The following is a 14,118-nucleotide window of genomic DNA, read 5'->3' on the forward strand; positions in this document are numbered from 1 at the left end:
AAGAAAAGAAAAGAAAGAAAAAGAAAGTTCTCCTCTTTAAAATGTTCCATTTATCCATACCTGCATACATTTGAGTAATTCCAAAAAGGCATCAAATCCTTCTAGGAATTTCTCCCTCAGATCATCTGACCACTCGGTTGGTTTGCTAATTAACACATACCTGAACAAGATAAAAATAGCAATGAACATATGGGTAAACACTGACATATTACAAGTTGCAAGTGGTTGGATAATTAAACAAAAACTTACTTGAGATCTAAAATAAGGCTCTGAACTCTCCTAAACTTGAAGGCTTGTAAAGCAGTGTATCGTTCAAACTGAAATCTACCCTGGGCATCTCGATGTCTCAAATGATCCATAAAAGTCTTAATGATGATGGTCATCAGGTTTTCTTCTGTGATAAGCATCCGAGCCTAGAAAAAAGTGTATCAGGGTACATTGGTGATTAAAACCTATTTACTAGAAAGCTAAAAAAAGTCACCAACAGTGGTTAGCTCTTTGAAGTTTAAACCTTTTTCACTGTAACTACATAATATCATAAATGCATTACTGTGTATTTCTAAATAACAATTACTTACTCCAACTGCCACGTGTATGAAGCGACAATTATATCACGGAGAAAGATGCCAGAATTTTGGGAGACAGATCCAAGGCTCATTATTCAAAGATAATTCAGGGTGGGGGATCTGAACCAGGCTGCAAATTTTCCTTAACTGAGACATTTAGACACCTATAATGGTATGGTATAATTATTCTAGGATCCAGAGGTTCACATCACAGATTCTGTAGAACTCAGTATGAAACTGTATTTCCTCTTAATCTCCTTTTAAAATTTATTTTTTGTTTCTATGTATATATCTATGTATTTTTGAATAAGCAAATACATTTAAATGACTAAAAAAAAAAAAAAAGGTAAAAAGTTTCCTAGCTCCCAAGGTCCCCCTTGCAAAGGCAATCAATCTCTTTGAGCAGTTTTCTTGCATATTCTTCCAGAGATGGTGTGTGTGTGTATAATACATACATATATGTACCAACACACACACACACACACACACACACACACACACACACACACACACACACACATATATACATTTATAATATATGGGTTAAGTGTTACTAAGTAGATAGAAGTATACATATATTTAATTATACCTATTTCTCTACATATATTTAATTATACCTATTTCTGACCCTTAAAGGATAGCATATTATAAACATTGTTCTGCACTTGTTTTTTTAACTTCATGTATTTTAGAGATTGTTCCATATCAGTTCATATCAATTCCCTCAATAGTCGTAACTATCACCAGGTTATTTTTTTCTATCATACTTTATTTAGCCAGGCAGGCCCTTAATGGTGAGACATGAGACATCTGGGTTTTTTCCAATCTTCTGCTATTTATTACAAAAGATGTTGCAATGAATATTAGCTGTGTACAACTGCAAGGATATTTTTAGAATAATTTTCTATTAGTGGAGTTACTGGGTTAAAGTGTACGTACATTATAAATTTTACTGATATCACCAAACTGTCTCCACAAAGAAGCTTACCAATTTATATGTCCATCTACAGTGTGTGACTTTCCCCTCGTGCTTTCAGTAACACAGTGAAACTTTAAACATTTGATCTTTGCCATTCTGATGATTTTAGATTTCATCTTACTTTGAATGAGGTTGGACATTATTTTATAACAATTTGCATTTCCTTTTCTGCTCCATAATAAAGTCAGAAGGTCTAATATTATTTGAATACCTCCTTATTACTGTGCTATAAATGATCATGGTTTTCCTCTACCTTTCTAGCCTAACTAGGCTCAAGGGTATTACTGGTATTGGGGGGACCTACTTAACTAGGTCTCCCACTAATCAATTAGCAATATAGAAAGTTGCATCAAAAAGTAGGACAGGGTGCTTGGGTGGCTCAGTTGGTTAAGTTTCCAACTTCTTGATTTCGGCTCAGGTGGTCATGATCTCAGGGTCATGGGATTGAGCCACATGCCAGGCTCCATACTTCTCTCCCTCTCTCTGCCCCTTCCCCTGCCCACGTGTGCTCTCTTTCTCTAAAATAATAAATAAATCTTTTAAAAAAAGTAGGACAAAAAAGTGCAGAAGATATAAGTCTAAGAATATAGTAAGGCTGTGTTCTAATGTAAAGGTTCTGAGGTTATCAGATAAAGAGAAAAATCTATATAGTTAAATATTCCTTTGAAAAACTCAAAAGTCATCATCACATTGTCAGGACATAGGACCTAAGACCTCAACATCAACAGGATTAAGTTCTGCTCGTTTTCCTACACAGTGAAGACTAAGGTCAACTTTGAAGAAGAGGAGGTATTGACAGGTTAAGATAAAAGGATGGGGCACCTGGGTGGCTTAGTTGGTTAAGCAGCTGCCTTCGGCTCAAGTCATGATCCTGGAGTCCCGGGACTGAGGCCCACATCAGGGTCCCTGCTTGGCAGGGAGTCTGCTTCTCTGACCCTCCCTCTTCTCATGCTCTCTCTCTCTCATTCTCTCTCAAATAAATACATAAAATCTTTTAAAAAAAGAAAAAACCAGTCCTTTTCTTTGTTTGCTGAATTAGTTGATTTTGAGTAAGTAAAATGGGTATAATGCAATTTGAGTGACCTAAGAAAAAACTCTGTAGAGCATGCTTACAAGACGCATAATCAATAGGTGAAGGAAGTTTGGTAGAGACAATATTGGTGGAATGTAAATCTCACCAACCAAGGCATTTATTTAGCATTTTCAGTTTCAGATGAATATTAAAAGAGACGGTTTATCCACTGCATAATTTTAGATTGGATTCTGATTGTCATGGGTGCCAACTTAAAAAAAAAATCAGTTAAGATGTCTATTAGTAATGTCCCATTAAGAGATGGGAGTTATTCAGGCATTTCCACTTCTAAAATGAAAACCAGAGAAAGCAAGAACAAAAGTTCAGAAAAGAAGAACAAAAAACTTTAAGTACTTGGCTTTATCACCTCTTGCCTAGATTGTTGCTAACCTTTCAAGGTAACCTTCAACATTAAATATCTAATATTATACAGTTCTAGAACTTCTTATTACCCTGAAAGTGCTTAATTTTTATTTTTATTTTATTTATTTTTTAAAAGATTTTATTTATTTGAGAGAGAGAGAAAGCAAGACAGCACAGGCAGAGGGAGGGACAGAGGGAGAGGGAGGTGGGGCTTGACATGACCTGAGCCAAAGGCAGTCACTTAACCAACTGAGCCACCCAGGCATCCCCAAACTGCTTAATTTTTAAATGCCTGTAATTCGCTTTGCTTTAAATTATACTACTGCTACTTACCTTAATTACAATTTTATTCATTTTATGTAATTTATATTCAATCTTGTGTTGCAAGGCTCATTACATATCTAACACATATTCAAAATGGGCCATAGTCACCCAAGACTCTGAAAAACTTTATTTTTAATTTTTTAAAAAGATTTTTTATTTGATTTATTTGACAGAGAGAGTGAGACAGTGAGAGAGGGAACACAAGCAGGGGGAGTGGGAGAGGGAGAAGGCTGCTTCCCGTGGAACAGGGAGCCCAATGCAGGGCTTGATCCCAAGACTCTGGGATCATGTCCTCAGCCAAAGGGTGAGGCTTAATGCCTGAGCCACCCAGGAGCCCCCATTTTATTTTTTAAGATTTTTTTTATACAGATCTTATTTATTATTTTGAGAGCAAGAGAGTGTGAGCATCAGGAGGGGCAGGGGCAGAGGGAGAGAGAGAATCTCAAGGAGATTCCACAATGAGCACAGAGCCTGACATGGGGGTCAATCTCACCACCCTGAGATCAGGCAGGACATGAGCTGAAATCAAGTCGGATGACCAACTGACTGAACCACCCATGCACTCCTCTGAAAAGCTTTATTGAATAATAATGGCCTGTGTACACACTTTTAGTTAAGCTAAACATGATACAGCATACAGGGGTAATGCTGACTATAAATTAGGGCACATCTAATAAAAACAAATTAGAACAAGTAAGATACTGTCATCACTTGAACTATTAGTTTTGGTTTTTGACCAGGCTATTTAAAAATGAAGACTGAATTTTCAGTTAACCCAAAAGATCAATCAATATATCGGATTCTATCACGGATATATAACATTTCACTAATATCTAGGCATTTGATTTTTTAAAAAGATTTTATTTATTTATTTGACAAAGAGACACAGCGAGAGAGGGAACACAAGAAGGGGGAGTGGGAGAGTGGAGAAGCAGGCTCCCGGTTGAGCAGAGAGCCCGACGCGGGGCTCGATCCCAGGACCCTGGGATCATGACCCGAGTCTAAGGCAGACACTTAATGACTGAGCCACCCAGGCGCCCCTAGGCAATTGATTTTTAAGCATGGATAGGCAGATGAATTACTAATGGTGCTTTTTCAAGAAATGATACATGTAACTCTTCTGCTTCCAGTCATGATGGAAGCTTGAGGCTGACCAACATTTCCCCCTAAGAACAACCAGAAAAGATCAGTTAGGAAGAGAAGTCTGAAATCATTAGAGTGCTGCTGAGACAATAAGAATTTGAGGGGATAAAACCATGGAGAAGGGGCATGGCAGAGGGAGGTGAGCCAACATTCTGGAGCTGCTTTTCCTTCAGCATCTGACTCTTCTGGGAACTGGACAAAATGAGACAGAAGAGACTGGGAAAGAGTCTGACAAAACTGCTGACAGGAAGAAAAACCAAAGATTTTATCTGGCGTGGAGAGTGGGGTGGCCAGGACTCTAGTAAGAACAGTAGAATACGAATGGAGTCCAATTTTCTTCCATTTTCCCCCATAAGATACCTGCAAAATTCTGAAGCTATGCAGGCCAGAAGTCTAAGAGCAGAAAGACTAGAAGAGCAGAGGAGCGATGTGGCAGTTTTAGCAAGTGGAGGAAATAAAACGAGTTCAGGACCCTAGAGAGGGGAAGACTTGTGTGAACCCTCTAGGCTCTTGATTGGGAAATCTTAGAGGATAATGTTTCAGGGGTGAGGATGACTCAGAAGACAGTCTTGCCAAAACAACCTGGCGTCATGTCAATTCCTAACTGGACTAAGGTGACAGGCCTCTCTCCAGCTGCCTAACATTAAGGGGAATCTTCTTAGAAGAAAGATATCATGCAGTGTCTAAGATTTTGTAATAAAGAACATCCTAACAGAAGGCAATGAGAAAGAGAATGGACAGAAACCGTATTTGAGAAGAGAATGACTACGAAATTTCCAAATCTGAGAAAGCTGCCAGCATAGGGATACAGTATCTACATCCAGTATCTATAAAGAAAATCAAAGCTATATAAATCATAAATCAATACTGCTGAAATCTAAGACAAATGTCAATAAAAAGTTATTAAGCATTTTAAAGGACTAAAAATCAAAATGAGAGAGAGCCTGACGTGGGTCTTGATCCCAGGACCCTGGGATCATGACCCGAGCCAAAGGCAGATGCTTAATGACTGAGCCACCCAGGCGCCCCTAGGCAACTGACTTTAAGCAGGGATAGGCAGATGAATTACTAAGGTGTTTTTTCAAGAAATGATACATGTAACTCTTCTGCTTCCAGTCATGATGGAAGCTTGAGGCTGACCAACATTTCCCCCTAAGAACAACCAGAAAAGATCAGTTAGGAAGAAAAGTTTGAAATCATTAGAGAGCTGCTGAGGAAATAAGGACTCGAGGGGATAAAACCATGGAGAAGGCACATGGCAGAGCGAGGTGAGCCAACATTCTGGAGCTGCTTTTCCTTCAGCATCTGAAGGAAAACATCTGAAGCAAAAACATAAAAACATAGACCTACAAATGATCTAGATAATGACATTATCAGACTATGACTTTAAGATGTATTTATTTATCCACTTGAGAGAGAGAGAGCAGGGGCAGGAGCAGAGGGAGAGGAAAAGGGAGAGAATCCCAAGCAGAATTCACACTGAGCACAGAGCCTGACACGGGGCTCAAAGCCACGACCCTGACATCATGACCTGAGCTGAAATCAAGAATCGAAAGCTCAACTGACTGAGCCACCCAGGCACTCCCAGATCAGACCATGACTTTAAAATAACTACGATTTACATGTTCAGAAAACTGAGGAAAAAATGGAGAATTTCACCAGAAAACTGGAATCCATTAAAAAAAAAAAAAAAAAAAAAGGATGGATTTTATTGTTCCAGTGATCAGGTTAGAGGGAGTAGGTAGTTTTCTCTAGTTTTCTAAGTACACCTAAGAATCCTGGATATTATATGCAAAAGAACACCAGAAGACTCAGAGAGGTGGCTAGAAGGCAGACTGGCTAGGGACCTCAGAGAACCCAAGAAATGACATGGCAGAGAGTTCTAAGAAGCTGGTAACCTGAATATGCCAATGGGGGCAGATTTTTTTTTAAAAGCCCCAATAAAAGCCAGCTCTCTCAGTCACAGGAAAGAAGTAACCCAGCAGGAGAGAAAACTTTCAGACAAGAGCCCCTCTACTCTAGGCAACTGCTACAGGAAAAACTGTAGCTCCATTCCCATCTACACCAACAAAGGCTGAGTGGGGACATCTAGACTTCCACCCTTCAGGGGCTGAAAACATGGCGCTGGCCTGCAGTATCAGGGATGCACGCGTAAACTCTAGGACAGTGCTACTCAAACTACAGTCCATGGACCAGCAGCATACAAATTGCTTGTTATGACAAGAAGATAAATCAACTAGTAACAGTTTAATTTAGCTGACTTTTTTTTTCTCATAGCAAGAGGTTTGTTGGTTTTTTTTTTTAAGATTTTATTTATTTATTTGACAGAGAGAGATCACAAGTAGGCAGAGAGGCAGGCGGGGGGGGGGGGGGGGGGGGGCGGGGCGGGGGAGGGAAGCAGACTCCCTGCTGAGCAGAGGGCCCATGCGGGGCTTATCCCAGGACCCTGAGATCATGACCTGAGCCAAAGGCAGAGGCTTAACCCACTGAGCCACCCAGGCGCCCCTCTCATAGCAAGAGTTTTGATGAGATCAACAACGTGTTGGTTCACATTCTGGTACAAATTGTTTATCCTGTCATTACTGACACTTCGGAGTAAAACTGCTTTAGAGTCACCCTTATGAGAGTAGTAAGTTAATGTAAGACAAGTTAAGAATGGGTGGGGGAAAGAAATAATAACTACTTAATCCAAAAGAAGGTAAGAAAGAAGAGAAAAAGAAACAAAATAGGTGGTTCAAAGAGAAAAAAAAGATCACTAATTGATCATTTTTTTTCCCACAAGGTGATCTTTAAAGCTAAATATACCAGTAATTACATTAAACGAGCAGTAATCTGATTACATCATCAGGTGTGACAGATTGGGTAAACAACAAAACCCAAATACATGCTTTATAAAAGCGATGTAAGGGGGTGCCTGGGTGGCTCAGTGGGTTAAAGCCTCTGCCTTCGGCTCAGGTCATGGTCCCAGGGTCCTGGGATCGAGCCCCACATCGGGCTCTCTGCTCAGCGGGGAGCCTGCTTCCTCCTCTCTCTCTCTGCCTGCCTCTCTGCCTACCTGTGATCTCTATCTGTCAAATAAATAAATAAAATCTTAAAAAAAATTAAAAAAAAAAAAAAAAAAAAAAAGCGATGTAAGTTCAATATAAGGGTACAAAAGAGTTAAAAATGTGAGGTGTCTGGGCGGCTCAGCTGGTTAAGCATCCAACTCTTAATTTCAGCTCAGGTCATGATCTCTGGGTTGTGAGATTGAACCCCATGTCGGGCTCTGCGCTGGCAGTAGGGGCTGCTTCAGATTCTCTCCTTCTCCCTCTGCCCCTTCCTCTACTCCCAACTATCTCTCTCTTAAAAAAAAAAAAAAAAAAAAGGAAAAGACATATTATGCAAACACTAACCAATAGAAAGGAGTTGTTGCTGTAATATCAGATAAATTACTTTAAGTCAGCAGTATTATCTGAGATGAAAAAGATAACTCATAACGGTAAAAGGTTTAATCTATAAGGTACAATTCTAAATTTGTATGTGGTCAATAACATAAAGATATATAAAACAGGTATATAGAAACAGAAGTAAAAGGAGAAAGACAAATCTAACAATCACTGTGGGAAACCCTAAGACACTTCAACAGTTGATGGAACAAGCAGGCAGAAGATTAGTAAATATGTAAGACTTACACAATGAAAATGAACAAACTTGACCCAAGTGACATACAGAAACACTGTACCCAATGATAAGAGAATATACATTATTTTTAAGTTCACATGGGATATTTATCAAAACTGAAAATATTCTGGGCCATAAAGCTAGACTAAACAGACAACTGAAATCAGTAAGTTCTCCAACAACAGTAAAATTAAACTAAGTTCAAAACAAAATAATTATTAGAAAATGCCCAAGTGTTTTGAAATTTAGCAATATATCTCTAAGGAGTATAACCACAAAGAAGAAAAAAATAGGTCAAGGAAGAAGAGGTCCCAAAGGAACTCAGTGGATTTTTTTGAACTGTATAATAAAAATAGGACATTACAAAATTGTGGGATGCAGCTAATGTTATTGCTTAGGTGGAAACTTAAGCCTTAAATGCACTTATCAGGAGAGAAAGGCTGAAAGCCAACAACTTAAACATCTATCTTAAGAAATTACAGAAAGAATGGTTGTCATCATGTGGTGAATAAAAGCAGGAATCTTTCTCATTCCTCATCTCAGGGGAAAAGCTTTTAATACTTAGCATTAAGTAGAATGTTTGCTTGAGGTTTTTACTTTTTGTTTTGTTCTTAGGTACTCTATCAGATTAAAGTTCTCTTTCATTCCTAGGTATGAGGTATTTTGTTTTAAATTATAAGTAAATGCTAAATTTCATTAATTCAGAAAAAGCATTTGATACAATTTTCCCCCATCTGTTAATAAGGTGAATTATGCCAGCTGATTTTTTTCCCCAAATATTATACTACTCTTGCATTAAGGAAAAAAACCAAAGTTGGTGTGATGTATTATCCTTTTTCTATATTGCCTGATTTGATTTGTGTAACCTCATCTGTGAGAGGGAGTGGATGGTAATTTTCTTGTAAATTGCCTTGCTGGGTTTTGGTATCAAGATAACAGAGAACTCAATTAAATTGGCCAGTATATTCTTTCTCTGTTTTCCAGAAAAATTAATGTAAGACAGGTGTTATTTCTTCCTTAAATATTTGAAGGATTCTCCAGTGTAGCCACTTGGGGCCGGGGACTTGTGAGAAGATTTTTATAATAATTAAAAATTTCTGTTCCTTATTTCTCTTTTAATAACCTGTGGGTTTTCTTAGGAATCTGTTCATCTCATCCAAACTTCCAATTATGCTGATTTAAGTTGGTCCCAATACTGTCTTATTTTCTACTTAATATCTGTAAGGCCTGTGCTTTTTTGCAGCCCTTTTCACAATAAAATTTTTCTATTTTTCTTTATTAGTCTTTCTAAATATCTATTCCTTTTTTCCTTGGTGTGTTAAAAGAACCAAATTTTGGTTGTACTGATTTTTTTATCACATATATTTGCTTTGTTTTATTAATTTCTGTTCTTTTATCATTTCCCTTATTATACTTTCTTTAGACAAAAGACCTAAGCTCTTACAATGGCCCTTGCCCATTCCATCTTCAACCCTATACCTCAGTGATGTCACTGACCATTTTCCTCATTTATCTAGCAACACTGGCCTGTTTCAGATTCTTTCTTCCAAAATGTCAAGTGCACATTCATCTCAGAACTTCTGTACTTGCTGCTCTCTCTGCCCAGGAGGCTCTTCCACCAGTTAGTCACATTACTCATCTCTCACTTTCTTCAGGTTCCTGTTCAAACACTACTTCTCTGAGAGGCCTTCTGATAACCTTGTATGAAGTATGATCCCTTAAGTGTCACTCTCTATCCGCTCAACCTGCTTTTCTACTTCATAGCACTCATCAACACTTGATTCATAAATGGTATCCAACTGTTTGTATATCTGTCTCTTCCCAATGAGACTATAAATTCCATAGGATCAGGGACTTTTGTCTGCTTTGTTTACTGCAATATTTTTCTCCAGAGCCCACAACAATACCTGCTCAGTAAAGGTGCTAAATAAGTAAGTTCTGAATAAATGAGTACATACGGTATTTGTCTATTGTTTCTAACTAAAAGAATCAGACAGGAAAAAATAGAAGATGGAATAGTAGAACAAAATTTACTTGTAGATTACTCAAAATCCCAAAATAATATTTTGTGTTGATTTTAACACAAAATATTATTTTGTTATTTAATACAAAATTATTTAACACAAAATTTAACATTTAGATATAATTAAGAAGACCAGAAAGATTTAAGATGAATACGTAAGTAACAGTGCTTTTTCTACATGCCAGACATAGCCAGATTAAAAATGTATAAGACCCACAAGAAGAGAACAGTAAGTTTGTAATAAGAACATAAAATAAGACTTAATAAATGAGGACAAATTATGTTCCTGGACAGGGATATTTGATATTGCAAAGATATCAGTTCTTCCCAAAGTATCTTTAAATACATTTTCAATCAAAATCCTAATGTGTTTTTGTGTGATTTTAGTTCACCTTTTTAAAAAAAGATTATATTTATTTATTTATTTGTCAGAGACAGTGAGAGAGAGAGAGAGAGAGAGCACGTGCATAAGTAGGCCTAGTGGCAGGCAGAGGCTCCCCACTGAGCAAGGAGTCCAATGCGGGACTTAATCCCAGGATCCTGGGATCATGACCTCAGCCAAAGGCAGCGGCTTAACCAACTGAGCCACCCAGGCGTCCCAATTTTAGTTCATCTTAAAAAAAAAAAAAGAAGAAGAAGAAGAAGAAGCCTGAGAACATTAAAGAAATTATTAGAACTGGGTACAGACATGGAAATGGACAACAATGGAGGAAGCACAGATATGAACACACATAGGATATCTCAGAGGCTTCTCAAACATCCCTGACTAAAAATGAAAGCATCACTTTCTCTCTTCACAAATCCTACTCATTTTCCAAAATCCCCTGTGCAGGTGGTATGACATCCATTGGGCTGCAAGTCACAAACATGGAAGTCATCTTTACCCTTTTTCTCCAGTTGAACAAACAATCACCAACTGATCCCCCAAACCAAGTCTGGCCAATTCTGTAGCTTTTACTATTTATATCTCTCTCACAACTCACATCTACTGCCACAATCCCAGCTTGAGTTACCACCAATTCTTGTCTGGATCACAGCATCAGCTTCTAATTAGGTTCCTCATGCTCACTTTTGCCCCCTGTCAATTTGTTCTCCAAATTACAAACAGCACGATCTTTTAAAAATCACAAACTGACGATGTAAATGCCACTTTTAAAATCTTCACTGATCTCCCACTGAACCAAAATCCTTCTCATGGCTTGTAATATTTCATTAGTGGATACAGACAGTTTCACAACTGGACTAGAATACATCCTTGAACATAAAGGTAATCCTGAGAAAAACACTCATTCAAAACAAACAAAAAAAAATTGGAAAATGCACCTCTGTAGGAAAATAACCCTAGAATGCTATACAATTAGGCACCGGCCTTCTATTTTATTCCATCTTTAAGGATCTTCAACTGTGCTGGCTTTCCTTCTGTTTCCTGGATAGGAGCTTTCCTAACTCAGGACCTGCTCAAGTGCTGGTCCATTTAAATGAACTTTCCTTCATGACCCCACATAAAGGTGCTTTCCCTACAGAACCCTTCTCTGAACTCTGGGAATAGGTTAGATCTCTCTATGATTCTCTCTCAAAACAATGAAATTCTTGAGTTTTCATTACAGTTTTAATTAACCAATTCTGTGAATCTTTCCCATTATTTTAAGTTCCATGAGGGCAAGGACTGCATCTGTTTTTGTTCACCGCTGTACTGCCAAAGCTTAGAACTGTGTCCAAGAAATAAAAGATCTCAACACATTTTTGTCAAATAAATTAAATATGAATTTTAATTACTGAATAGCACTAAAACATAGTGATGCCTTCCTGGGCAACTAGTGAAACTTCGTATAAGACCACCTCCAACCACTATGATTCAATTGCCTTACTGGGGGGGAAGGAAGCTTCTCAAAATGTGACATTGTATATAAAATGCTATTTCTTTTTTTTTTTTTTAAAGACTTTATTTATTTGACAGAGAAAGAGATCACAAGTAGGCAGAGAGGCAGGCAGAGAGAGAGGAGGAAGCAGGCTCCCTGCTGAGCAGAGAGCCCGATGTGGAGCTCGATCCCAGAACCCTGAGATCATGACCTGAGCCGAAGGCAGAGGCTTTAACCCACTGAGCCACCCAGGCGCCCTAAAATGCTATTTCTAATGGATACGTTTGTTAAACCAATCAGCTGAATTTTAAACTTACCAGTTCAAAACCTTGGGGAAGTAGTATGACAATGTACAGATTAAGTTTAAATGACTTTTTCTTTCTAGATTACATACTGAAGGCTATGTTCTAGTATGGCTGAAGGTGTCTGAAGTCTGATCACCCATTAAAAAGATATTATTCAGGATTATACAAATCTTTATTCTCTAGTATTTTAAGGCTTTATTTCTGTCAATGGCAAACAAGAAAGTTCTTCTTAGTCTTTCAGTACTTACAAGTGAAGGAACTGTGAATATCTGAACCGAGAGGTCTGCGATTGAAAACTCTCTGTCGTGGTCATCTGTCACATAATCACTCTGCAAACGCTCATAGTTCTATTAAGAAGGCAAAAAAAGGCAAGGAGTGCCAGCTATCAGTTACAAAGAAAAGGCAAGCACTACTCACCAGAGTAGGTGCGGTGAAGAACTGGACAGACAGAGCAGTCACGGACACTGCTCGCTCGTGATCATCCTCCATAAAATCTCTCTGCAACTGCTGGTAATTCTAAACAACAAGGGGGAGATTCACCTCTAATCCATATCGACCAAATATTGAAGGATTATAATGAAAAGTCAAGGTTGGAGGAGTCAGTAAGATAACACTGCTACGAAAATGATAACTAAAATAACTTCTACCAATTAAATTTTGTATAAATACTGATTCACTATACAATCTTTACGAGCTCAAATAGGAGTAACAGCTTCTAAAATCTTGGGATGTTACTGTACACTGGTAGGGCTAAATTACAGCAGCTCTACATGGTCTCTGATGAAACCAGACTTTCATTTCCTATGGATGTATATCAGAATCACTTGATGGCTCTTTCCAAGTACACATGCTTGGATCCCATTCTTGGTGAATTTGCCTAATTAAGTTTGAGAATGGGACACAGAGAGATGTATTTTGAAAGAGCTCCCCAAACGATCCTTACATTCTTCCTTGATTAAGAACTCCTAATTCAGGTGAATTAAAAAAAAAAAAAATAAGCACATACTACAAAAAGGGAAAAGAATATAATTCAACAATATCAACAACCAAGAGTTCATGATTCTTAAATCACATCCATACATACATATGTCATTTCACCTAAGATCTTTTCCTTATACAAATTTTAATGGGAATAGTACCATACATAATACACAATGGCATAGGTTTAAATTCTTCATTTATCATTTGATATCATATACATCTCACAGGTGGAAGTTTGTACTATCATGGCAGGTGACACAAAAGAAAAGCCTTACTGCTGGAATTTTACTCTATTTATGAAAGATAAAAAGATCATCTATTGAAGTTTCTGAGAACTTAAAATCAAAACGGTGACATATTACTATTAGTTGCTAATATTATAAAGCCTGGATATAATCATGGGTTATATTTACTCTGTATATACCCATTTCGTTAAATTTCAAACTGAGAGACTACTTACCTTTGCAAATCGAACAGCAAACAATTTCTTGTATTTCAAATCCATAAGGAGACTGCTCATAAACAACTGGTGATACACACTCCTAGCACCTTTTACAAAAAGAGTAGATGTAAAATAATGATGTATCAAACAAGCCAAAAATTACAATTCCAAGGTTTTTATATGTCCAACTGTATTTCGAGTCTTAAGAGCAGAACTCTAAATGTGTTCCTTCAGTATAAAACACTTGCAATCTGCTTCTTAAAAAATTTTTTCTAAAAATAGTTTTCTAACAAAATATAAAGGTCATTTAATTTGGGTCATGGACTCCAAAATCTGTTGATGTTTTTCCCAAAGAATAAGACTGCATGTGTTAATTCTAAAAACTATATTTATTAAATACC

At 37.6% G+C, this 14,118-nt stretch overlaps 1 protein-coding gene across 7 annotated transcripts in view; it reads right to left on the reverse strand.

The window, feature by feature from the left end:
- The window catches only part of UBR2 (ubiquitin protein ligase E3 component n-recognin 2), a 126,555-nt gene that overhangs the window by 52,686 nt on the left and 59,751 nt on the right, over positions 1 to 14,118 (reverse strand). For 5 of the 7 annotated variants that reach the window (XM_047732584.1, XM_047732585.1, XM_047732582.1 and 2 more), the window contains exons 10-13: positions 13,736 to 13,824; positions 12,543 to 12,641; positions 250 to 413; positions 61 to 160 (exon numbers count right to left, since the gene is read on the reverse strand). In XM_047732584.1, coding sequence (XP_047588540.1) covers positions 61 to 160; positions 250 to 413; positions 12,543 to 12,641; positions 13,736 to 13,824 — 452 coding nt within the window. Of the gene's footprint in view, positions 1 to 60; positions 161 to 249; positions 414 to 5,499; positions 5,600 to 12,542; positions 12,642 to 12,711; positions 12,811 to 13,735; positions 13,825 to 14,118 lie in introns of those variants that run through there. The other 2 variants (XM_047732583.1, XM_047732588.1) reach the window with 2 other exon arrangements.

Source organism: Lutra lutra, chromosome 6 (assembly GCF_902655055.1).
Source record: "Lutra lutra chromosome 6, mLutLut1.2, whole genome shotgun sequence".
In the NCBI taxonomy this organism is placed as follows: Eukaryota; Metazoa; Chordata; class Mammalia; order Carnivora; family Mustelidae; genus Lutra; species Lutra lutra.